The 26,590-nt window shown below is 41.7% G+C and overlaps 2 protein-coding genes across 2 annotated transcripts in view; one reads left to right on the top strand and one right to left on the bottom strand.

The window, feature by feature from the left end:
* LOC134674858 (uncharacterized) overlaps window positions 1–6,605 on the top strand; it is a 50,585-nt gene extending 43,980 nt beyond the window's left edge. Inside the window, exons 10-12 of the mRNA XM_063533014.1 lie at window positions 274–1,030; window positions 1,565–1,888; window positions 2,431–6,605. Of these exons, the coding sequence (XP_063389084.1) occupies window positions 274–1,030; window positions 1,565–1,888; window positions 2,431–2,486 (1,137 nt within the window). The 3' untranslated portion in view covers window positions 2,487–6,605. The remainder of the gene's footprint in view (window positions 1–273; window positions 1,031–1,564; window positions 1,889–2,430) is intronic.
* A 1,078-nt stretch (window positions 6,606–7,683) lies between these two features.
* LOC134674388 (oxysterol-binding protein 1) overlaps window positions 7,684–26,590 on the bottom strand; it is a 31,517-nt gene continuing 12,610 nt past the window's right edge. Inside the window, exons 6-16 of the mRNA XM_063532458.1 lie at window positions 24,060–24,184; window positions 23,166–23,243; window positions 18,311–18,418; window positions 17,571–17,682; window positions 16,400–16,586; window positions 15,849–15,936; window positions 14,160–14,333; window positions 12,239–12,427; window positions 10,948–11,090; window positions 10,323–10,455; window positions 7,684–9,820 (exon numbers count right to left, since the gene is read on the bottom strand). Coding sequence (XP_063388528.1) covers window positions 9,596–9,820; window positions 10,323–10,455; window positions 10,948–11,090; window positions 12,239–12,427; window positions 14,160–14,333; window positions 15,849–15,936; window positions 16,400–16,586; window positions 17,571–17,682; window positions 18,311–18,418; window positions 23,166–23,243; window positions 24,060–24,184 — 1,562 coding nt within the window. The 3' untranslated portion in view covers window positions 7,684–9,595. The remainder of the gene's footprint in view (window positions 9,821–10,322; window positions 10,456–10,947; window positions 11,091–12,238; window positions 12,428–14,159; window positions 14,334–15,848; window positions 15,937–16,399; window positions 16,587–17,570; window positions 17,683–18,310; window positions 18,419–23,165; window positions 23,244–24,059; window positions 24,185–26,590) is intronic.

Here is a 26,590-nt window from a genome sequence, read left to right as displayed (position 1 = left end):
AATATGGGAGAGAGAGAAAATATTATAGGCTGATTCTCACACTGGGCAAGCCTTGGGAAGAGTTAGAATATAAATAGTTTATTCAAAATGAATAAATAAATATAGTGTAGAAAACTAAATTCTAGTAAGTACTTTATCTATCAGCTAACTAAATCAAGCAATAAATGTTTTTTTTTAATTGACAATGACAGAAAGGTGCATAAACATAGTTTTGGAAATAAACAGATGGCTTTATTAAATGGCCCCGATTTGAGCTTCTTTTGTACATTTCAGAAATCTTTGGACGAGAACGGCAACTCAGTACAGGGATTCAGCTCGCCCCAATCGGGCTCTAGTCAACAGAAGAAGCAGCGGAGAAAAAAGTCTTCTAAAAACGAGACCGTCATCAAGTCGCACCACATCGACGGCTACCAGGGCAACAAGGACTTGAACGAGGTGCTCCGGTTTATAGAGTCCAACGAGCCGGAGCGCCCCAAACGACACGACGACAAGAAGAAAAGGTCCGCCGAGAGGCGCAAAGATAAACAACCCCGAGCGTCGAGCCTCGACGACCTGTCCCGCGCCGCGCCGCCGCCCGCGCGCCCCGCGCGCCCCGCGCAGCCCGCGCCCAAGCCGGAGCGCCGCTCCTGGGGCGACGAGCGCCAGCCCTTCTACTTCCGCGACCCCAACCCCGAGCCCGACCCGGAGCTGACGGACTTCCAGACGGTCACCAAGAAGCGCAAGCCGCGCCGCCGCGCCGACGAGCCCTCGCCGCGCCCGCCGCGCCGCGCGCCCTCGCCGCGCTCGCCGCCCTCGCCGCGCGCGCGCTCGGACCGCTCCAACGACTCCAACGACGACCTGGACTCCGTGCACTCGCTGCCGGCGCTGCCGTGCCGGCCCGCGCCGCCGGCCAGCTACGCGGACATCGCGCGCACCAAGCACAACATCCCCGACCTCATCGAGAGCTGCAACTACTACGGCGAGGGCGCGCCCGACCAGCCCGCGCTGCCCGAGCCCGCGCCGGCGCCGGGGGACGCCGATGGCTATCCGGGTGTGTGTCATACGTGTTTACTTACATACGCATGCTTGCTATCGGCTTTACGTCTGTCATGAATCGCACGCATGCTCTACACCGGCGGTCGGCAACCTTATAGCGGCCGATGGCCACATATAGTAGTTAACGAAGTTGACGCGGGCCGCACTTTGTTAATATAGTCATCAATATTTATTATCAGTCATTTGTCGGTTGTCAATATTACATAAAAAATAACCAGGGAGGCTCGCGGGCCGCAAGTGAGAGGTTCGCGGGCCGCTTGTTGCCGACCGCTGCTCTACACTGACGCAGACTGCCATATTATTGGGTGAAACCAAACCTTCGAGTTACTCCATCCATCCAAACAAAACATTCCTGACACTAAATATGATTAATTTTAAAGGTACAAAGTTGACTGCGGCAACGATCAAAGAGAGAAGAGTGTTAGAAGTCCGATGTTTTGTAATAACTCGTTTCGTACGTTATACCCTCATAAATGTCATGAACTTGTCTTTTGCACTTGTAAGTTTTATATTGGTTTTGGTGTTGAAGCGCTGGACCCGCGGCCGCGGCGCAGCAAGCCGCCCCCGGGGGTGCGGCCGCGCAAGGAGGAGCGGCGCGAGGAGCCGGCGCCGGACGTGGTGGCGTCGCGGCCGCCCGTCATCCTGCTGGACTCGGCGGCGCGGCCGCGCGACATGGACGGCGTCACCTTCGGCTTCGACATCGACGAGCGCCTGCTGGGCGCGCGCCGCTGCGACCTGCTCGCCTGCGAGCCCGTGCCCGTGCGAGCTGGCAACGCCGCGCTGCGCTACGTGCAGCCCGCGCCGCCCGCCGAGCTCACGCATCTGCACCAGATCGTCGACTACGTGGGGACAGGTTAGCGTCATATACTCTATGTCCCTTGAGTTCCAAGGAAAAAACGACCTTGAGCTTTTAATTTTAGAATTGGATTTTATTTATGGTTGCTAACCCGATATCGGACTTCAGTCCAAACCTCGATTCGAAGAATATTATATAACATTAGTTTGACTAGATTACATATATTTATTTCGTAAGTAAATTCTATATTAATTAATTACAAACAAAATGAAAACAAGAAACGAAACGTTAAAATTAAAACTAAAATAGAACAAATCTTGACTAGATTTGATATTGTAACTGTTGACAGTCTCAACTAGACCCCGGCTACGATGTTTGCAGTGACAATGCGTACATAACCAGTGGCGCCATACTGGCTCAAGACTTAAATCACTCAAGTGAACACTTGGCATGAAAACTTAGCGTGATTCGAATCCAAAAAGATAAATGCCCGATAATAATAAACTAGCAAAGTATTGTGTTGAAGTGCTTATCGAAATTCTAGGACACACAATACTTGTTTTTACCATTTATTTTATAATCTCTTTTCTCATTTTCAGCATGGGAGGACGTGGTGCGGTGCAGTAGCGGCAAGGTCCGCTACTTCAGCGAGTGAGCGGCCGCGAGCGCCGATAGCCGTCGTTAGTCAGAACAGAACTACTGGAACAGTCCCTAGAGGACGCGTGGGCAGTGCAGTGTAGTGCAGTGACAGTGTAGTGCGGGTTGCAAACCCCGGCCGCACAGCGGCCCAGTCCAACTTCGAGCGTATATTAAGTGTTTTCGCTGTGATTTTAAAGTGACTCTATTTTCGCTTGTAAATAAGATGTCCACGATCTATTCTGAGCATTTATTGCATTAAATTAGCACTCGAAATGTGCCGGCGATAGCGGAATCGTTTGTTCGGGAGTTCGGGACCCCTTAGATAGACTTGTTGAACTTCTGGGAATGATTGGCGGAGAGGGTCTCGGGACCAGGGGTGTTTCGTTTCAGTTGAGCGTTTGTTTCTGTTATGTTTATTATTGTGCTTGATTTTTGTTATGTAATCACAAATATTTGGTAGACTTTCTCTAACTAGCCACTGTAGAACTCACGACAGTCTGATTTGTTATGTATTTTTAAGTTTCACCATTTTAAATTGTAAATAAAATAAAGATCTTATAAGGTGTATCTAGCCATATAAATTTAAATGGATCTTATGTGAAAAAAATATAACAATCTTAACCGATATATATATATTTATAAATGGAAGCTAACCTTATTATTGTGTTTGAAGGTTTGACCAAGCCGTGTATTAATCTAATGATACATATTGTACATAGAGCCGATGTTTGTTTGACGCATGTCCGCACACTCGCCGCATTTACGTTAACAGTGACGATTGGAGTAGCTTTCTGTGGCGGCGAGCGAGTGTTAGCTTCGTCCTGCCGTGTCGGCGCCCGAGTGTCCGCCGTACTAGCCATGCGCGTTAAAGTGCGTCCACATCTGGCGAACGCGCCAGCTTAGTACTATGCCCTGCGATTCGCGAATAGGGTTGCCATGCGTCAGGATTCTAACGTGTCAGGATTTTTGAATCTTTGTCAGGATTGCGGGGGGACTTGGCGAGTGTCAGGGTTTTTACTGTTTTTAGCCACTATAACTAACCACTAGCTAGCTGCTAAAGATTTGGGCAGAGTAAACCGAAGGTTATGATGTAGCTATTGTAGCTACAGCATATGGTGGCCAGTTATGGGCCTAGTGGCCCACAAAAGGTTTTGGAATAAGGAATTAATTTTGGGTGATATTTTTCATATGGCAACCTTATTCGTTTACGGCGCTGTCGCCGGGTCTGTGCGCACCCGTAGATGATAATCGTTTTATGTTTGTTCCTATAGGTCATAACTGTCGCAGGGTTATTGCTACGAGCCCTAGTCTAGTCTGACGGTGTTTGATATTCACCGACATTCCGATATGGTTGTATCGTGATATGGCGAGGCATATCAGATGAGAACTATCATAGTATGTATAACCAGGGGGAGTGAGGTTTGATTGTTATCTAGTTGGTCATCACCCATCTCTTTCCACAAGAATACTAGGTAACTGCTTTAAAAGCTCCGCGATTAAATTTCTGCGTACTTTGACCCAACTTTGATTTGAATAGAGTCAACGAAACCGACTGATATTATTTATACTAAGCTTGGCTGTGCTTATAAAATATCGGATATCGCTGCAGAACAGGAAATGTTACATAAATGTATAATGTAAAAATAAATACAAATTTTAGGGACGTTCTGCTGTACAATAATTTATAACGCATGATAAGATTGAGCTTAATACTTCATAACGTGTAAGGCAATGATTAAAATTATTAAGATTCATAAAATGGGGAATGATTTATAGGTACAGTGTTTTGTTTTACTCTTGTGTATTGTTGTGTACTTGTCACTCGTTGAGATTTTCAATATGAATACAATGTGGGTAACACAGTTAAATAGCCCTGCGACTCACTACGTTAAGACATGCAAGATATGCATTACGATGTAACATTTACCAATATCCCTTAGTAAAACGTTGTTTGTAGCGTTTTCAGGTAAAAGGTGGTTTGTCTTAGATTGTCAAAAGGGCTCTACTAGTATGAAAATGCAGTTAGGAAACACAAGGGTACCTTTTGCCTGTGAACGTTACGTACGTATGCCGTGAGACCGCATTGCAGAAGCATTACTAGTACTTCACTTCATGAGTAGGATATATATGTAATATTCAGATGTGTAGTCCTATTAAATGTAAACACGAACGGCCACTACCATACTGTAAAGTGTAAATACGTGGCGGGGTCTGTTGTTTTAATGAGGTATAAGTTTTCTGGAAGCACTTTGTTGAGATTTAAATATGTACTGAAAGGACGCTCATATCAAAGGTATAGAAATATTATTTATTATTTCTTTCCCTTGTAAAATATGTAAATAGATGTGCAGAAAAATATTGGATTTATGTTTAGTGCATATTAGATATTGTAGGTGAAAGATCTCTGGGTTCGGATGTTGTGACAATATTAAAGGCGAGCGACCAGTTTGTTAATGCATATCGGAATTGCTCAAGTTCACACAAAATGATAGCCGGATTTGATTAAATGTCAAATCAGTGTAATAAATATTGAGGACTTGAATAATTTTAATGTGCATCGACGTAAGTAGTTGTATAGTAACGCCCGGGGCCACTGATGGCTGTATCGAACCAAACGAGCGTTTCGTACCACAGTGTGATGGCTCATTATTGTATAGGTATAGTCAATGCTTATAATATTATTCTGTGTGGAAGCGTTCGCAGCGAGTTCGGAAAATGAACGATATCAAATAGTCTGGTTACTTAGAAGGAGGATTGAGTCCAAAAAGATATTACGTGGCAACACTGATTTATTGTGTAAGCAATATGTTGCCACGTAATCTTTTTGGTATTTAAATGTTAGTAGCAGGGCATCGCGCGCGCAGTGCGTGTAGATACTATTGCCTGTTTGATACAGAAGAGTAAATGCGTACTTGCACTCTACTTTCTTTAAACTTATAAAGCTTATTGTTCTATGCGAAACGCCTCGAGATCTTAATACGTTTACTTACTGCTGTGTAAAGGAAGAATGGATGAGCTAAATTAAAATTATATCGGAGCTGAAAATAAATGTAATTATTTTTTTTAGGAATTGGAGTGATAATTACTTAGGAAAGAAAGCTATTTGGCAATGTGTAAATGTATAAATTAATGTTGCTATGTAAGTCTACGAGTGTCTCCTTGCCTGAGTCTTAGTTTTCCCAAAGACGATTTCATATTTTGGTTTAAAAATATACCATTGGATATTATATCTGTGGCCATAACTTTGTTTGTAACTTCCCTGTATTCAGGCAAAGAGACAATTGATCTGTAACATAATATCTATCAATATGAGGAATTATTTATCTGCTTTTTACATCTAACTCTTAATTCTGCGTTTTTTCTCTGCTCATGTTCGTTTGCCAAAGGAACTAGGCTGGTTTGCAAGACGAATCCTATTTCTTTTTCAAGGTTTTAAAATTGTGTTATTGTTTGTAATAACTCTAATGATAAGTATGTTTATTTATTGCAGTTTTCAATTCGCATAGGGCTATACAGCCACGAACGCAAGTGTCGTTACCGGGATGCTGCTTAAAACATCTGACACAGATGAAAAGGCCAATTAGCTGTTTCATAATTTGATATTCTGTGCTTTGACCTGAGAAACACTAGTAGGTAACTTTTAGTTGTAAGAGGAAGGCGCCTCTGCTCTTCGCTATTTTAACCATAATGTGTGTTACAACCCTGTAACAGTTAATTTTAGAACTATTAAACATTCAGGAGGAACAATTCACTCGCTCCTATTGTTACACATGTCAAGGAATAACATTGGTGGTTTTTTATCATGGTCTAGTAAGGCGTTGTGATGCTAATTTAAATAATTTGTAACCCATATATAACCTATATTAATAAAAAACAACCCTTTTCGACGACAGTTATAACACGTAGTAATCTTTAGTGAGATTTGTCGATTGTTATTAAATAATGTAAAAACAAAATTTAAGACAATATTTTCTTTGTAGTATTTTCGCGACATATTTAAACATGAGCAGGGCAAAACTGGAGATAGTTTAACTGTAAAAGATTTGTTTATATAAACGGTATTGTAACCAGCTGCAATTTACAGTTATGTACTTTTTCACTGTTTCCGTTTTCTTAATAAAAATGTTGAAAATATTATTATTTTTTACTTCAATTTCCACGTAAGCTGCAGAGATAACTGACCCCCCAATCTCTCTGTATATTCAGGGTCGGTTGCACCAAACCGTCTGTCACCGTTAGTTCTGCTAGGAGGGATCAAAGTTACACTATTCTAAGCGCCACTTGCACCATCCCATTAACCCGAGGTTAACCAGTTAAACCTTTAACCCAGTGTCAAATTGTACTGGCAACTATGGTAACTCCAGGTTAGCCAGGTAAGTAGAATGATGCAAGTAACCCTAAGGGTGGCATTCCACGTATATATCCGATTCCTTTGTCCAATATGTACAGAGTCTCACTTTTTGTTTTCACGAGAGTGAGACGCACTGACATTAGACAGGTGGAATACCATAAGACACCATTTTTAGGGTTCCGTACCCAAAGGGTAAAACGGGACCCTATTACTAAGACGCTGCTGTCCGTCCGTCTGTCACCAGGCTGTATCTCACGAACCGTGATAGCTAGACAGTTGAAATTTTCACAGATGATGTATTTCTGTTGCCGCTATTACAACAAATACTAAAAACAGAATAAAATAAAGATTTAAGTGGGGCTCCCATACAACAAACGTGATTTTTGACCGAAGTTAAGCAACGTCGGGCGGGGTCAGTACTTGGATGGGTGACCGTTATTTTTTGCATTATGGTACGGAACCCTTCGTGCGCGAGTCCGACTCGCACTTGCCCGGTTTTTATTTATTCTATTTTCCATAATATTTTGATACATAATAATTTTCTCGTAGGTGATGTGAAAAGCAGTATGTGTCACATGGTAAAATTATTTTCACCTTGGGCGTTGAATCCGTCACTATGCCCAGGATTCTATTTTATTCGCCTTCGTTTTGTTCAGAATTCAATGTTGTTATTCTAGTATAGGCTTTGCTGTGGACTTTTGTTAGAGCATAATAATACTTTGACTTTTTGTTAGCATTTCGCAGCGAAATCAAAGCGTGCAAAACGTTTATCAAGGTTAACTACTCGTATTTTTCTGCTGCAATATTAAACCTGCAGGCTTTGACATTAGCTGAAAGGAATAATATAAATAAAAAAAATTGCGACATTATATAATTTATTTTATATTCAACATGATACAGATGTTATGGCTTTGTATTCAAATATCATTCTATTATAATAAAAATATTAACAAATTATCTTACATCCACTTGACAATGTACAATTTGTAATAGTTCTTACAAAATATCCTAGACCATCACGCGATGGCGTCAAGAGCACATCCGACAGTTTACCTACGTCAGATCGATACTGGAATATGCTTTGATATTAAATCTCGTGTTCGTTCAACACTTACATAGATATCGCCTATTTCATCTATGATAAGGCATTCAGTTTTGACAAGTATTTTCTATTGGGACGAAGAGATAGATTTAATGCCCACTACATTCATTGCACACGTCTTCCAATTATTCAGTGCAGAGTGGTGAAGCTTGACTCCTCTACTATGTGACTGTCGCCATACTATTATGCTAACTGTATATAAGTAAGATAAAATTACAAGATATCGACGGAAAATGAAACGGGACAAGTAACTGAAGACATTAAAACCACGCAGGTGTAAATCTGACCTTACAATACATTAAACTCTTATCACCAGTCTTCATGAATATTAACAAGCAAACAATGTATCAATATTTACTTCATTATACTAGAAAGCACTTGAGTTTTTAAAGAATTAGTCGAGAGCAAAATATTTCCTTAAAATCACGTAATATAATGTGAAGACTTCGTTGTGTGTCTCGTGCGGTACACGGCCGCACGGCAGTGGACGCCGCCCCGGCCAAAAACAAAACTAATTGAAAACATCTTAGTTTAGTTTAAAATTCAGTTGTAGATGTCATACAATCGAAAAACATCATCAAAAAGTTTGGTCATTTATTTTGCTTTTCGTTAGGGCGGCCGAAATATAAAAAGTTAAAATCGCTTATCTAAACTCTATCTAAAGGATAGACTCAACTTTTAACAGAGTTTAAGGATTTTTTAACAGTATTTAACGTCGAGTCGAGAGTGCGAGTCGTCTTGAATCTAGATTCTAGATAAGCGGCCAAGAATATACAAAAACATATTAATTAGGCCTCAGCAGTCTGCGGATATTAGGTAAGTCGCAACGTCTATAAATAATGTATTTACACATCGATTGAAATCAAAACAACTTAAAATTTCGACACATAACAATAAATAAAAAAACAACCACAGACTCGTGTTATGGAATGAGACAAAATTTTATGTAAGAAACGCACGCGGTGAGTTATTTATTTAATCGTACACGCTAAGATATCGTCAATATCGACACAGTTCTATTTTTATTAAAATATTTTAAAAGGGGGATCCGTCGTTCGGCGACAAATGCAAAAACGAAATTCGCACGGAAACGAGGCGGATATAGATACGGCGCACTTCGGCGCGTCTCATCGAGTAAGCTTAAGACGAGGGAGGGAGTTAAAATTCGACGACCATTAACTGCACGTTGGCAGGACTTGAACAGAACTGTACGTGTTCATACTCGGGACAACGAGCGGGGGACGTCGCGGTAACGCGATTTCACCGTCCGGGGCTGCTGACAACGGGGCTACTTCCGTCACCGTAAAACACAAGTTATGTAGTTACATATGTTCACGAGTTCATACGATTACGTACATACTATTTTTGCAGATAAATTTTCGTTTTTTTAGCGTAGAAGTTGAACGTATTCATATTTTTATGCAGGAGATCGGACCGTTCGACTCAATCGTAACCAAACCAAACACGGATCCATTATAATTTAATTTTGCCAATACTAAATTCTAAACACTTTATGAACTCGTGAACATCTGTAGCATCGGCAGGAGATACTACACGGACGAGGATTTCAATGACATCTTAAGATCTCGATAACAGAGAAGGGTATCTGTTCGATCATCCGTGTTTATATCGGCGGGCGCCTCGATGCGTGGCCCGGCGGCTGGCGGGCCGGCTAGAAGATGTCGGGGCAGCGCGCCCAGTCCTGCTTCTGCTTGCACTCCCAGTAGGTGTTGTTGTAGAGGTGGCGCAGGTGCGGCTCGCCGGGCGCCGCCGCCTCGCGCGTGAACCACAGCGGCCGCGGGGGGGGGGGAGGGGCGGGCAGCCCGCGCGCCGCCGCCGCCTCGGCCGCCGCCTCCAGCTCGCGCCGCTTGGCGCGCTGCTTCTCTTCCAGCCGCAACTGGGGGGAGAAAACACCTTCAATGTTATTGACCGGTGTTAAGGTGCGACATCTATACAATAATCCACCCGACCCGGCTTCGAAAACACCGAGCTCGATAGACCGCAAATCCCCGAGCGCACCGGCCGCGTGTAAGTAGGCATGCGAGTGCGCGTGAAGCGAAGCACGCACACGTCCCGCGAGCGGTGTACCGTCTCTTCTAAAGATCTGTATATTACGACGCGCACGAGTACATCTACGTACGTACACGCATCTGATTTGCACGGACCTTTAAGGAAGCGCCAGCCGACTGCCGATCGATGAGTGCGACCAAAGAAAGCACCTAACGTGACGAACCAATAATCTGGCGAAGTTTGCAAAAAAATGAAAACCATAGAAATCTATATAACCTATATTCGGCTGGGAACATCTCTCGACTGATGAAAACTTAAACCATTAAACATTATACAACAATGGTAACCATGCCCACATCACTAAAATAATAACAAAATGACGTGATTACCTTCTCCGCGTTGGCCTCGTCCCAGAGCCCCTCCTCCATGAGGCGCTGGTCGGGGCGCAGCCGCGAGTCGGTGGGCGCCACGCCGGGCTCCGGCTCGTTGAGCTGCGCGGCCAGCAGCGTGAAGTTGTACCATCTGGAAACACCATCATAGCTCAACTACGTAGTCTAAAGGCGCGTCTCGATATTGCGCGGCGGCCGCGCGAGCAATGTTCGATAGCTTGCCGCGCAATATGGAGACGGGCCTTAACGTTACTCTTAGCACTTGAGACAATGATTGCCCATAATTTTCTCTCCTGAACTTGAACCTTTTCAGGAAATAACACGTAAATTTATTTCCTAAAAAGGTTTCTCGTTCCGAAAATACTACTAGAGACAGTTTTGATACCATCACAATATGTCATCACATAAATTAAACATCATCAGTAATAAACATTGACCCTGTAGTTCGCCAAACAATTCAAATGAAGTTCTTTCCTTTTATTTACTGGTTCAGAATACTACAATACTAGTTCCTGTATCGTTCTGTAAATGACGAGAACGCCATGACGGCATTCCGAACACGAACAAGTAATTTTAGCACGAACTGCCAAGCAATGCTGAGTAAGCATCGCAACAGCATACGTACTTGTCGGAGTCGGGCGGCGCGTCGACGCGCTGCCAGGCTACGGTGAACTTGCCGGTCTTGCAGACCGTGTTGTCGGGCGACGCGCTCGTCACCGGCGCCACCTCCACCCGGCTGTCCCAGTGCCCTTGTAGTACGTAGCGGGGCTGCGAACAAACGTAACGCGTTAAACATGAATTAGGGCCAGTCGCACCATACCACCCACATTTGAGAGACTGATCATCGTCAGCCCCGGCACTTTACTATGAAACTTTCCATACATCAAAATTTAGCGAACTATTTAACAATACGAACAGTTTGGTGCAACCGACCCTGTCTGTCTAGAGGCCGTCCATGGAGTTGTTGGGATGGAGTTGCACTTAACACTTAAGTAAGAAAGAAAATAGATTATCTGTAGCAGTGGTTCCCACTCACCACGCCGTTGGGGTCCTTGATGACGCCAGTGACTTTCCGCTGCGTGTCCTTGCTGAAGTAGCCGTAGAGCTGGTACTGGAGGTCACGTGAGGTGTACAGCTGTCACTCACCACGCCGTTGGGGTCCTTGATGACGCCAGTGACCTTCCGCTGCGTGTCCTTGCTGAAGTAGCCGTAGGGCTGGTACTGGAGGTCACGTGAGGTGTACAGCTGTCACTCACCACGCCGTTGGGGTCCTTGATGACGCCAGTGACTTTCCGCTGCGTGTCCTTGCTGAAGTAGCCGTAGAGCTGGTACTGGAGGTCACGTGAGGTGTACAGCTGTCACTCACCACGCCGTTGGGGTCCTTGATGACGCCAGTGACCTTCCGCTGCGTGTCCTTGCTGAAGTAGCCGTAGGGCTGGTACTGGAGGTCACGTGAGGTGTACAGCTGTCACTCACCACGCCGTTGGGGTCCTTGATGACGCCAGTGACCTTCCGCTGCGTGTCCTTGCTGAAGTAGCCGTAGGGCTGGTACTGGAGGTCACGTGAGGTGTACAGCTGTCACTCACCACGCCGTTGGGGTCCTTGATGACGCCGGTGACCTTCCGCTGCGTGTCCTTGCTGAGGTAGCTGTAGGGCTGGTACTGGAGGTCACGTGAGGTGTACAGCTGTCACTCACCACGCCGTTGGGGTCCTTGATGACGCCGGTGACCTTCCGTTGCGTGTCCTTGCTGAAGTACCCGTAGGGCTGGTACTGGAGGTCACGTGAGGTGTACAGCTGTCACTCACCACGCCGTTGGGGTCCTTGATGACGCCGGTGACCTTCCGTTGCGTGTCCTTGCTGAAGTAGCCGTAGGGCTGGTACTGGAGGTCACGTGAGGTGTACAGCTGTCACTCACCACGCCGTTGGGGTCCTTGATGACGCCGGTGACCTTCCGCTGCGTGTCCTTGCTGAAGTAGCCGTAGGGCTGGTACTTGAGGTGCGCCACGTAGCCGGCCGCGGCGCCCGCCTCGCCGATGATGTCCATGTCGCCGTGGTTGTCCACCCACAGCTTGCCTACGATTATGTTGTGGACTGTTGTCGTCACCTGCCACCAATACGGTCATTTACTTATTTGTGTAAATTATTTAGGGCAACTTGCACTATTCACTAACCTGGGGTTAACCGGTTAAACTGGAGTTACCATGGTTACCAGTATAATTTGATACTGGGTTAACAGTTTAACCGGTTAACCCCGGTTAGTGGCATGGTGCAAGTGGTGCTTAGAAAATAAAAGTACTAAAGGTTTTTGAAACGTGTGGTTCATCGTCGGGGAAAACCTAACCAAATGCCTATTTTTATGTCCACGAGTGGCGGTCGAACATAACTATTACTGTAAAGTTTAATGCCAAGACAAGCCTAAAGGGGCCCACTGATTAACAGTCCACCGGACGGTATCGGCCTGTCAGTTAGAACAAAATTTTGACAAGTCCGAACAACTGACAGGCCGATACCGTCCGGCGGACTGTTAATCAGTGGGCACCTTAAGTATATCTGCAATGCCAACAACGCTACGAATCTTTTGGTTGCGTAACCTGATTAATCCAATAGTACTTGTTGCCGCTACTCTTGAAGGTTAAATTTCTCGAGCACTTGGGCTCGACGTTGATCACCTGGCCGCGGAACCTGCTGGTGAACGAGTACTCCTGCTGCACCGTCCACGGCTTGCCGTCGCAGTGCGTGGCCGACGCGGGCGGGTGGTGCGACACCTGAGATCGGGACAGGCTATTCCTTCCTATGTAATCTAATATACCCCGATGAAGTAACGTCAATGTCTAAAGTGGAGACGTTCAATGCAGTAACGTGAACACTCTAGTCATGCTATTTGAACCTACCGACCTATTGTTTATTTTCTTCCACCGCCCGCTTACTTCCTATTCCATACCTGCCAGTTGTTGAGTCATGAAAACTCGTCGACTTATAATTTTTTTCCGAAGTGACAACTGTACGGATATGATGGTCGTTCTTGTCTACGTGACAGCATGATAAAACGGTGTCCGTCACTTTCTATCCCACGGTGTTAAAAAGTGACAGTTATTTTATCACGTGGATAAAGCTATCCATAATACGCCGAAACGATTCTTAGAAACTATAAATTCCCTACTGAATTGATAACGCAAATAAAGTATATCGTGTTCAAGTACTTAGTTGCATTGAATTATGTCGATATATGTCGCCTGCCATAGCTATAGTTCGTTTTTTTAGCATTAGAAATGAGGTAAACAATCTTGATGTGTCTTTTAATTGAAAAACACATTTTAAAAATAAGTTACGGCAACTATATAACAATTATGATTCTAATACGATCATTTATAGTCTTCTGCTTTCATAAGTAATAGTTATTGATTTTTAAAAAGCGATTTTCAATTAAAAGACATGTCAAGATCGCTTACCTTCTTGCAAGTTCTTTCTAATGCTAAAAAAAACGAACTATAGCACAACGAAGCGCGCAAAAATATATGAAACGCTCGCGCCTCTGTCGACTCGAATACCTCGTTGACCCGTCCGCATCGCCCATATAGGCCCCGTGCATGACCTATAGGAGCCGTCAGATTTTTGGCGCGAAGCGTAAATGTGTCGTTTATGCTTCCGATGTAGCCCACAAGATGGCAGAACCTACCAAGCACAAGGAAACGTACCGACGAGAACGGTGGATAGTAGCACTTGCTTTGGCAATGTACCTACATGTGCACATATGTTTCCGATTCAGGCCACAAGATGGCAGACCCTCCAACGCGCACGGTCCCTATATGTAGTATCGTGTGTGTATGTGTGTGTACCTTCCTCCAGGTGTACTTGTTGCCCTGGCTGGGGAAGCAGGCGGAGGCGGCGCCGAGCGGCACCACCTGCAGGTACTTCCCGCGGAACTTGGTGGTCATGGTGAACTCCTGCCAGCACTGCCAGCCCGCCGCGCCCTCGCAGTGCTGCGCCACCATGGGCGGGTGGTGCGACACCTGCCCCACGATACCACTTTAATGGATGGCCGAAACACCGGGTACGTTCCAAAACGAGATGTAATTGTAGCATTATAATGGGATTGGCTGGTCGAAGGTAATTAACCGTCAGTCCTACGAATAGAGTATTTTTTTTTATTTTATTGTCTAAATGCCCTTTCAACCAAATTTCATAGAACGAAACTAAACCTCGCGCGTCCAATGATGATCCCTAAGACAGTTCATTTTTATATGTTCATTATTTTGGCACATTAATTTATTTAAATATGTAACATTTAAGCTTTGACAAATTGTGTAGTTATTGCAAATAATAGTTAGATTTAAGTAACATATTACTTCAATTCCTAAGCTTATCCGAAAGAATAAAATGAAGGAACTGTCTTAAGGTCGGTTGCACCAAACGGTTCGTATCGTTAAAGTCGTTAAAGAGTTCGCTAATTTTTTATGTATGGAAAGTTTCATAGTAAAGTGCCGGGGCGCGCCGGCTGACGTTGATCAGTCTGTCAAATGTGGTTGGTGCAACTGGCCCAGAGATCATCATTCGACGCGTGAAGTATAGAGAAAGGTTAAACTTATGTTCGCGCCTTCTATGTAAACCTTTGACAGTTGCCAACCCCATTGTAGCGTTATATTATATTTTAACGACATAAAAAAATGAAATAATAATGACTGAAAATGATGGTTTAATATGTGTTTTAAATATGCGATTTCTCGTTTTAGAACGTACCCTTAATTGTTGTTAAAAATTAATTTTGGAATTTGGAAAATGAGTGAGGCAAGTGCTGGGAGGATAGGCGAGGATAGAGACAGGTAGAGTGTGGAACGAGGGAGGAAACGGGCGGGGAAGAGTGGGATGGAATATCAGGGGAATTTGGTTATCAACAAAGTATTTTAAAGGCCGTAACTCACTTGGTCGTATACATTCTTATTTCCTTGTCATTATTTGAGTCGCTTAACTTCAAACTCGGGTAAATCCATGTGTCAGATTATGCGATTTTGGTATTAAGAAAAGGTAATAGGGTAGATATTTGCTGAGGGTCGAATGGATTTAACTGAGTTTGAAGTAAAGCGACACATTTGTGCTGCATCTTAATCATTAATATTACAAAAAACGACCGCCAAGTGAGTTTCAGCTACAATAGTGAATTACGATACAAGCGCGAAAAGTAGAAAATTCACAACCAGTGGCAATAAATTAAAAGACGACCGAAGGGAGTGTTTTAAATCGACACGAGAATTACCTATTCGCACGTGGATCATAGAACGTTTTACAATACAGTTTTATATTTTCCATATATAGTCTGTACGGAAAGGGAACAGTCATAGAATGTATAGGATCCCACACATGTCACGACTCATCTCTTTCCTCGCAGACTATAGGCACGTAAAATGTTAATTACCGTACTAGTGCGGTAAAAGTAGCATATGAGTGCAAAAAGTACGACACGAAAGTTAACTGCGGTGTGGATGCACCTTTTAAAGCAATGAGTTTCCCGGTGTGTGTTGGACAGTTACCTGTTCTGAGATACACCGCCAGCCGAGGTCTGACATTCTGTCGCACTCGTACGTCTCGCCGAGCAGCGGGTTGAACGGTTTATTCGTTCTGCAACAAGAAACAGCTTTCAATAATCACTTTCAGCAAGGAGTTATTATTTATTGGTTTTAAGTTGTAAGAATATGACTCAGGTGGGGTAAGAGAAACAAGTAGACTTTGACCACACTAACTGTGTACTAAGTTGGCAGTAAGAATGCATACATATCCCTATAAGCTCGTTAATATACTACTTTGGCATGAAAACAGCACGAATCTGATTCCTTACAAGTGTTTCTCTTGCTCTTGATTCTTGGGTTTCTATTAACTTCTTTCTATGAACATCGCAGCTCTATATTTAACACATTCATTGCCACTAAGTGCTACGGGTTACGCTCGTACCGCGTTTTGCCGTATAGAGCGCGTAGTCGCTACGAATAGTGTACCCGAAAGTCGGGTTCTTGGCCCTGAATGTGTTAAAAATACACTGTAGATGGCGCTGTTGGATATAAGAAACTAAATGATTGCTAGTGACCTGCAGGCCGTGGTGGCGTACGCGGACACGGTGAAGGCGGCCACGTAGGCGAGCTGCTGCGCGGGGTCGTTGAACCGCGCCGCCTCGTCGAGCACGGACGAGTACTCGTAGTCCTCCGCGAGCCGCTGCAGCATCGACAGCGGCTCGCTGAAGTTCACAGGGATCGGGATCTTTGATAATTCTTTGCCTGTGAACGAAGGTAACAGTTTAGTTAAGCGAGTAAAAGATTCAGAAACTTTTAAAATACTATGTCATAGTTTTTTATAGGTTAGTTTAGGTTTAGTTGTAATTTATAGTTTTAGATTTCGTAGTTTTTAAGTGAAATTAATGTTAAAAAGTGACTATAAGTTTGACCTAAATAGTTAAGATTAAGATATATCACTCGATTAAATAATATATCGTCATGTCATAGGATGATCAGTACTTTCTTTACCATAAGGGCACATGGGGCTCGTGCCCAGGGCCTCCATCCTCAGGGGGCCCCGAATTAATAAACAGAAGATAGTAGAAAAATGTTAGTTTAATTAGCTTTCTTTACTTTCCAAAAGGGCCCCAAATTCTTGTGCCCAAGGGCCCCAGCATAGTTTAAGACGACCCTGAGGATGATGCCTGTGTAATGCAAGATGCAAGCTCACTTTTACCAGGCGTGTCTCACTCCGCGATTTCGTCGCTTTGCTACAGGTAGCTAAAAGTACATCCGTTCGGCCCCAATTTTGGGGTTTGCCATAAGCCGCGCGTGGCGCTGTCGCCACCTAGCGGCCATATCTGTGCTGATCGTGACAGACGCGTTTTGTTAGAGAGTGAGTCTTCTGTACTTAGTACTATTATTTATTCTGTGCTTTTACTGTTCTTTATATGTAGCATTTCTATAAAGGGTAGCACTGAACAGATTCCCAAGATCTTTACTAACTTTTATAGATTTTTGTGACAGTAAAAAATTATCGCCGTAAAACAGAAAATTCTCATGTCCAAACACAAATATGGCGTCGTTCCACAGGGGCACCTCGGGACGCAGCGTACCGCCGGCAAATCGCGCATCCGTCCAGCCGCTTGCCAGCTATCGAAAGTGTGATTCATGCCCCGTTGCAGTGAAATGAGTGAAAGTAGTGCAACGAAGCCTTAAGATCCAAGGGATCAACGGCATACCAACGCTTGGAGGCCTACAACTTACCTATGCAGTTCTTCATGATGGACCAGAGACTGAGCGGGTAGTTGGGCTTGTCGGGCACGCGGGTGCGCCGCGGGTGCCCGTCCACCATCGACACCACCTGCGACACGTGCGGCTGCAACCAACGAAAACATCTTTCAATAGTTTTGAAAATTACAGTAAACAGATAGACAAAGGTAGGGTCGCAAGACTGTGACTTCACGATAAACCGATTTCGCTCGCACACATACTCAATGGAGTTGTGAATGTGTTCGTGTCGCGTTTTAGCTTCTGCCTATCATTCAACTCTGTGTTGAAATAAATGGAACAAATAAGGCCACAATGCCAGATTGTTAATTCGGGTTTTAACGATTTTTAAATGACTGACAACTCATATAAAAGAGGTGGGCCGCAGCAAATTGTTTTGACTTTTGATAATGCATTCAGAGTTAGGGTAGAGTAGTTGAATTGAGTTATTTGGATATGTCATGAAACATCGGTTTAGTTTTGTTGAGACGAGCCCCTGACGCGGTCAATGGCCACGACGCTTGAATTATTTCTTTCAATAATCGTGCATAAATTTCTGTAAAATACAGCTTTGCAAAAAAGAGTAGAAATTAAAAATTGGCAACACTGTAGTGTCGTCCCGTTTTCTTATAATAATTGGTTTGGAAGGGAAGACACAGTGTTGCTAATTTTTAATTTCTACTCTTTTTTGCCAAGCTGTATCAGATGTGTGATGTGTGGATATTTTGTATACTCACCCAGACTGTGATGTCCATGCTCTTGGAGTCCGCCGGCGGTTTGCTGGTGGGTGCAGCGGCGTCCACGCCTCCCATGGAGCTCTCTGGTCGCTCCTCCACGAAGTAAACCTGGTACACATTAACAATCATTTTACAAAGGTGCCTCCGCTAAACCGGTTTTAAGGCCGTAACACACTATCGTAACACACTAATGCACCGCACCGCGACCTTGGTGCGTCGCACCCCTAAGTGAGAGCGAGAAACAGATATCTCGGTTGCGATAGTGTGTTACCACTTATTAAAGGATCGGCCGATCTCAACCTACTACGCTACCAAGCCGCGGTAGGCCTAAGAAGCGCTGGCTGGACATCGTGACAGCGGACATGGAAGAGAACAATCACACGCCTGAGGATGCCGAAGACCCGGCAAAGTGGAGAAGATTGAGCAGGAAAGTGGACCCTGGCGCTAGGCCAGGAAAACGATGGGTTGAAGAAAAAGAAGATTAACCATTGCCACCCAGCCAAACAAGACGATCGCGCCAGGCCACAACAATTTCGTCATATAAAGCAATAACACAAAATGTCAATTGAAGGACACGTAGGTAGGATTGTGCGGTTATATATATTTATATATTTGTATGTATTTATATATATGTATATATTTATTTATTTAGAAGTTAGTATTAATATTTTTATGGACATGTAATTGTTTCGTATATCTATATATGTATATGCCTTTGCACCTAATGCATCACATTGTATTAAGTTATGTTCCTAGGGTTAGCTACTTCTTTTAAGTCTCGCCGTCATGTACATTTTATCTTAGTTTGACTACCACTTCATATGTATCTCTCAGTTACTTAAAGGTTAGCTGGAAAAGATCCCTTAACGGGATAAGTTCGCCTTTGTACACATTTATTGTATTCTCTCTGTGTTATGTACTTGTTTTGTGCAATAAAGTGTTTACTACTACTACTACTACTACTACTAAAGCAGTACCACAATCCACTATCGGGTCGTCCGGCCTGGGAACGAAATAATAAAATACCCGATAGTCGGGTTTTCGGCACTGAATATGTTAAAGGATCGGCCACACCGCTGCCTAAAATATGCAGAGTTGCATCAACATCGCAAGAGGTGATTATAGCGTTCTTATGGACGCGATCACAACGGTAGGTTGGTTAAAAATGTGACACATGCGTATACGTCACTGCGTTTTTATGGTTCGTCGTTAGCGTATTCTGAGCAGCATTTAAGGTTCATCTTAAATTTGTAAAGTTCAATAGCCATAGAATATTTGTTGTCACAAAAAATATTACGTTTCTTATAATAAACTTCACTTGTAACGTAACAGAATATTGCAAGACTTAAGATTTTTATATAGTGGTTAGATTACCTTGAAAGAAGCATATTTCTTTACATAATATAATAACTTAGCTTTCTGCTCTATTATTAGATAACGTAAACATATATAAAACTCAGTTAACTAGTTTACAGCTAACATAATTTCAGAACCGACTCAGATCATGACAACAAAATAAAAGTGCTAAAAATATTATAAATTCAATTCATAAGTAATTTTCTGTTTCTGTCCACGCGGACTCGCAAAAATTCATGTCGAGGACTCGCACCTTGCCAAGAGTGCTGGTGCCAAGTTACATTACACACCTCATAATTTTCCGAAACTAGCATCGCTTTTTGCGTGTTTTGGAAGATATACTTTATATCGTCAGGTCAAGGTCGCTTTTATAACTGAATGGTGCATTGAAATGCAAGGTTATGAAAGTAAATAAATCTGTTCTATGAGAGTACCTAGAAGTAGTTTGCTTTTTAGGTCATGTTTGTGGGATAATCTCGCTAACTTTAATTAACATATCATGAGTGTGAAGTGGCACACAGAAAACATCACTGATCAATGCTTGAATGAAATACAATATGACATTTTCCGACTGGAAACAAGTAGCAGTGTTTGGAGGATGTGGTCAGCGGGTGTGTGTAGATAATTGTACCTAGATAATATTACAGTTGTTGTAATATCAAAAAATAGGTATCTTCCCGTAACAGGAACTAATTCAATAAAACATTTTCAATCTCAATAAAACGCAATGAACTACGTCTCAATAGTCCTAAAGCAGTAACAGACTACCGCACCGCACCAAGGTCGCGGTGCGGTGCGGTAGTCTGTTACGGCTATTATATATATATATATATATATATATAAACAGGAAGGTATAGGCCTGTGACGCAAACAGGTAGAAGTCGAAATTTGTTCTTTTACATTCAAATACATAAGGTAGTAGAAAAACAGTACCATCAAGGTCACTTTTCTAATTAAAAGCAGTTACAAACCATTCTACCGTCGATTTAGCCAGCATTACAAACATATACTTTTGACCGCATGCTATTTAAAATCAAAACATTTATATTATACTTGCACTTGACGCGAAAAAGTTTGGATTGCACTCCAGTATATAATTTCGTCTAATCCATAGTTAATTATTTCCAGCATCTGACTGAATTAATTATATTCCATATTGATAGATGACAGACAGCCTAATGAATGTTATTTCCACAATAGACAATGACCTACTCTTGGCACGGCGCCATTAAATGGAATTATAAGTATAATAACCATCACTATCGACTAGTGCTCTAAACCAGCGGTCGGCAACCTGCGACCTGCGGCCCGCGGGCCGCATGCGGCTCGTGAAACTGTCACTTGCGGCCCGAGTGCCGCCTTGGCTATTTTGTATGTAATAGTGACAAACGACAATGTCTCATAAAGTCATAAATATTAACAAAGTACGGCTCGCGTCACCTCCGTTACCTACTAGGTATGTGGCCCTAGCCTGCTAAAAGGTTGCCGACCGCTGCTCTAAACTAAAGGATTTAGTATAAATAACGAGCGATTCACGTGTTTCCTCGATTGATAACCAACTTCTTGGCGAGCTATTAAGTTTCAATTAAAGCCATCATTTTCATTGACTTCGTTATTTATTCAGAGGTTTTCCTTTTACTTAGTCATCAGTCGGGCAGCGTAAGGACTTATTTACCTTACATTACATCCTAATACATTGCAATAAGGTGAAAAAATGTATATTTATGAATTCTTCTGTACAGTGTACACACTACACCACCAAAAAGGTTTGAGAGATAAACGCAAAAGGAGCATTCCATGAAATTGTCTACCGTTGTCCCGTACAAACGCGAGTTTTCTGAAGATTTGCAGGTATAAGAGTTTCTATTTCTGTAACAATTGGTCAAAAATATGACCATAAAAATAATTGTCGGCTTTAAACGCCGAAAAAAAAAGTTCTAATATACGAAATAAAATGCGTTTGTACGGGACAGCTCGTGGAATGCTCCAAAAACACACTAACAAGCAAATAACCTCTCTCACCTTAAATACACATACCGTCAGAGAGAACCTTTCTAAATTATTAGTATTATTAGTACTTTTGTTCACAGCTATACCTATACACTATTAGATTGTACACTAATTGAACAAACTTGAAAGTGATAAATAGGTAAAATACTTGAGAATATATGACATAAGGTTTTAATTCACACGTTAAAATGGTTATACAAACGTTACCGTCATCCAAATACTCGTGTGTTTGTACTCGCGTTCTGTTCAAACAGTGTTCAAAACAATAATACTGTTGTCTACGCACCATCAAGTGTGACTAGGTTCCGGTTCCGACGCTAATAATTTTTAATTTATGCAAAATAAGTGTAGATACGATTGCTTGTCTATTGTTTAGTTTTATTCATTTACTCCTCTTCTTCTTCGCGTTATCCCGGCATTTTGCCACGGCTCATGGGAGCCTGGGGTCCGCTTGACAACTAATCCCATGATTTGACGTAGGCACTAGTTTTTACGAAAGCGACTGCCATCTGACCTTCCAACCCAGAGGGGAAACTAGGCTTTATTGGGATTAGTCCGGTTTCCTCACGATGTTTTCCTTCACCGAAAAGCGACTGGCAAATATCAAATGATATTTAGTACATAAGTTCCGAAAAACTCATTGGTACGAGCCGGGGTTTGAACCCGCGACCTCCGGATTGAAAGTCGCACGCTCTTACCGCTCGGCCACCAGAGCTTCAAATAATAATTATTTTTGCGCTAATAATTTTTAATTTATGCAAAATAAGTGTAGATACGATTGCTTGTCTATTGTTTAGTTTTATTAATTTACTCCCTTATTCATAAACGTCTACTAAAGTTGACAAGCCGATAATAATCGTTTGTCCCTTTCCATCATACCAATAAGTCGGAAAGGGACTAACGATTATTATAAAGTTAATAGATATGTATTTATTTAGTATAAATATTATCCTAGTCCGCTTTTTAAAGGAATGGTCCTCTGATCATTGCATAGGATCGATAAGGCTGGAAAAAATGGAGTCCTACCCTTACCCAGCCTTTGCCCAGCAGTGAGACAATATGGGCTCGCAATAATAATTAATAAATATCGTAGATATCGTCAGTTATAATTCATGCTTTGTATCAGTAATCATCAGAGTATCAAGGGTATGGTAGTTCCAATGAAAGATTTGTGATTTTAGCATGTTGTTTTCCCGGCGCAGGTGACATAGCAACATTTTTAACAGCGTAAAGAAGAAAAATGTCCTATTCGACAATAAACTGTGGTCACAAAAGTCAAGTTTTTTTTTACTAAATAGCATTTTATTATATGTGTTACCCAATATTGTCTGACCATCTTTTGTACCATATTTCATGCAAAATAAAGTTATTTGTATTTGTATTTAAATACACACATAATATATAATAGCAGGAAAGGTATTTAAAAGAAAAAAAAATATAAAGGAAGAATAGTGAGGCTTATAATAAGTATCCAATAAACATAACTAACCTGCTGTGTCTCTGTTACAATCTCAGGCTCCGAGTCATCAGAGCTTTCTCCGCTTTTTACTTTGTTTTTTCTGTTTACCTGCAAGGATACACACACGTGGGGTGAACTATGAGCGAATTGATCCATGTATGATATCAGTGGCGTAGCTAAATGGTAGCACTCGCAAAATGCTATGAGCCTCTAACCCGAGATTTGTGAGGAGGATTATTAAATTAATTTGCCACTGGCCTCAGTTCAAAGTTACCTCACTGTCTGATGGATTAGCAAACAGATATGGTTTTTCTTTTGTGAAACATTTTATTTCTTTCCCCAGATATGCCTCTCCAGAAAGAAAGGAAATTATTTATAAAGAACTACATATTTTATTAGTGATTTCCTTATTAATTATTATACTTGGTAAGTCATCCATACTTCTATGTTTGCTTGTTTAGTAAATTATATTTAATGTTGTGGTCTAAAATTTATAATAATATCTCTTGTATACATTGGTTGTCACTGTCAGTCAGTAATAATGACTCATTTAAATGTTTACATTATTGGAAGATTAACAAATACAACACAATGTCATGTTAATTAGAGATATTGTTATTGAATAAGTAAACTAATTCTTAGAAAAGACTACAGAATAAATTCAAATACCAAAATTCAGGTTCCTAAAATAAACAATTTTACCTCCTCATGACATGGCCACATAGTTGTGAATAAGACTGGGTTTGTTTATGTAAAATAAACATACTTCCTATTTTGTTTACTAACTTAGTGCATACATTGTGATGAATGACTGTCTCAAAACAGATCTGCTTCAATTAGTGAATGCAATCTATGTTAACCTTCAAATGGACAACGACATTAAGCAGGGTTTATACTCTGATGCTGAGTTAAAAAAATACTTACAGGTACTTTCATTACAAATGAATTGTGTGCTTTGTCGTCCGTGGAGCTGACACCATCTTCCATGGCATCGAAGAATTCATGGTCTTCATCCTCTGTTTCATTGCCCTGTCCTGTGCCGTTACCCCCTGTGTAACAAAAATAGGTTAATATTGTTGTACTTGCAAAAACATCGTATAATTAAATATAATTACAACAACAACATAGCTAAATTGTATCTAGTTAAATATATAAATTGAAATAACATTAAACATAACCAGTTTATCTAATATTAATATTCACTTTCAAATTGATGGCTGGGTTGAGGAAAATGATGGCTAGGTCTAGGTATGAATATTAAATATTTGTGTAGTACAGACATTATGGATGTATAAATATTTATGGATACATAAACATTTAATTAAAGTAATGGGTAGATTCTATAATGGTATATTTCCTAAACAACAATATAATTGAAGGCAGTAGGTACATCACCAAATAACCATCGTTTAACACTGTTATACAGCCATGCAATATAACTAGTCATCTCCTGATTATGTAGGCTTGTATGTCACCTATAAAACATACAAACACTATTATTTCTATATGGGAACTATGTTCAATCTAGACATTGAAAACAAACATGGTGGCACACATTAACACATTAATTGCCAACCAGGCACACAAGACATCCGCGCCAGGCCAAAACAATTTCGTCATATAAAGCTGTAGTACCACGATCCCGACTATCGGGTCGTCCGGCCTGGGAACGAAATCATAAAATACCCGATAGTCGGGTTTTCGGCACTGGATGTGTTAAATTAATACAAACATCATGATCTATCTATCTATATTAGTTTAAGACTACCTACAACCAACTTATAGAGTTTTCCTTTTTTTTAACAATTTTTTGTGACATTGCAATTTAATATGCAAATTAGAATTTACAATTCCCAGTAAAGTACAGTTTTTATTAAGCAACAGTTGTGTCATTTGCAGGTATAATGCTAGTTTCTCAAATGTGTATAAATGCAAATAAAATTCTCTAATAATTATGCATCTGTGAGTTTGAGGGTACCTGTCACACATTAATTTAATCATACTTCCACACAAAATCTATTCTATTGCTAAAATAATAAGCAACAAACTGTTTTTATTTAAAACAACAATATTTTGGTTGTGAATTAAAGCAGCTGACCAGTGGAATCATGGAATGAACTCTGGTTGCAACAAACAGCCAAGGGTTGGTACCCTAAGCAGTGCAAGATCATGCTAGCAGAAGAACACTTACGTGAATAACAATCACATTCAAATGGTCACTCAGTGAAAATCCCTCCACATATTTGAAGGACTAAAATAACAACCATGGGATGACAATGATTGCACTAATGCTGATTTTTCCGGTTCTGTGATTTTACTCACTTACCGCCCATGACGTTGTTACGAAGCACAATTTAATTCGTCATCGGAATCAACTGTGATTAACCACGCATCTAGCACTACACTAAACAAAACCAAACGAACCAAGATTACAATTACAATACAAACGCCCGACCGATACGAACGATGCAGCTGCCAAAAGACAACACGTCTAATGCGGCAGACGGTAATTAGATAAACGAATACGTCATATTAACAACCAATTGAAGTTCTTTATGTGAAGCAACCTTGAAATCACCTAAAAACTTAAATGAAAATATACAGCGTAGGAAACGGAACATTTTTACGATAGCTCGCCGAGTTGTCTTACGTACCGAACAGTAGCAGATTAAAGGTTTAACATTTTTAATTTAATGAATAAGATTCTTTTTAAACCTTGATTTTTTACAACATTTTAAAGAAATTTAATTTATTATTCGACCAGAATTTCCAATTTCAACAACAACCAACTCACTCACTCAAGTCAATTTTGACGGTCCGTTTCATGCAGTACTGCGTTACATACTTTATATGCGCAGCGCAGCAAAAGCGGAGCCGCTTCGTTGCGTTTTGTTTTTGCAGACAAAGGAGACGTTCTAAAACGTATGATTTTTACAATAGAATAGAGTCAGACCAAGAAGTCTACAGCGATTTTGGTAGCTCACGCAGTGCAAGAGTTATTTATAAGTACGTCATAATTTCATAGAAGTTTGACGTTTAATATAACTAACACTTGCACTGCGTGGGCTATCAAAATCGCTGCAGACTTTTCTTGGTCTAACCTTGGTACATAGTGCAACGAGGGGGGTATTTTGGAATAGAGGGTGGTAATAGGGGACTACTGCAATGTTCTGCCGCCAGAATGCAGCACTAACGACTCTAGTAAATTCATACACTAACTTATAGAGTCTGTGCGGAAAGAGAAGAGTCGTGGCAGAAACGGGAACTAACATTTTAAATTTTAGATGGCAATCAAACCTTTGACACCTGTCTCGTAAAAAGTAAACAAACTTCTGTCAATGTATATTTTTATTAACAAAAACCGCAAGTTTTATGTATAAAATATTTTCAAAACACGATAAAACCGTACATAAAACCACAAGGAAAATTATATTTAACATTGTTCGGTTTTGTCA

Source organism: Cydia fagiglandana, chromosome 20 (assembly GCF_963556715.1).
Source record: "Cydia fagiglandana chromosome 20, ilCydFagi1.1, whole genome shotgun sequence".
NCBI lineage: Eukaryota > Metazoa > Arthropoda > Insecta > Lepidoptera > Tortricidae > Cydia > Cydia fagiglandana.
Note: the sequence above shows the minus strand (reverse complement) of the source record. Positions and strands in the feature narration are given on the sequence as shown.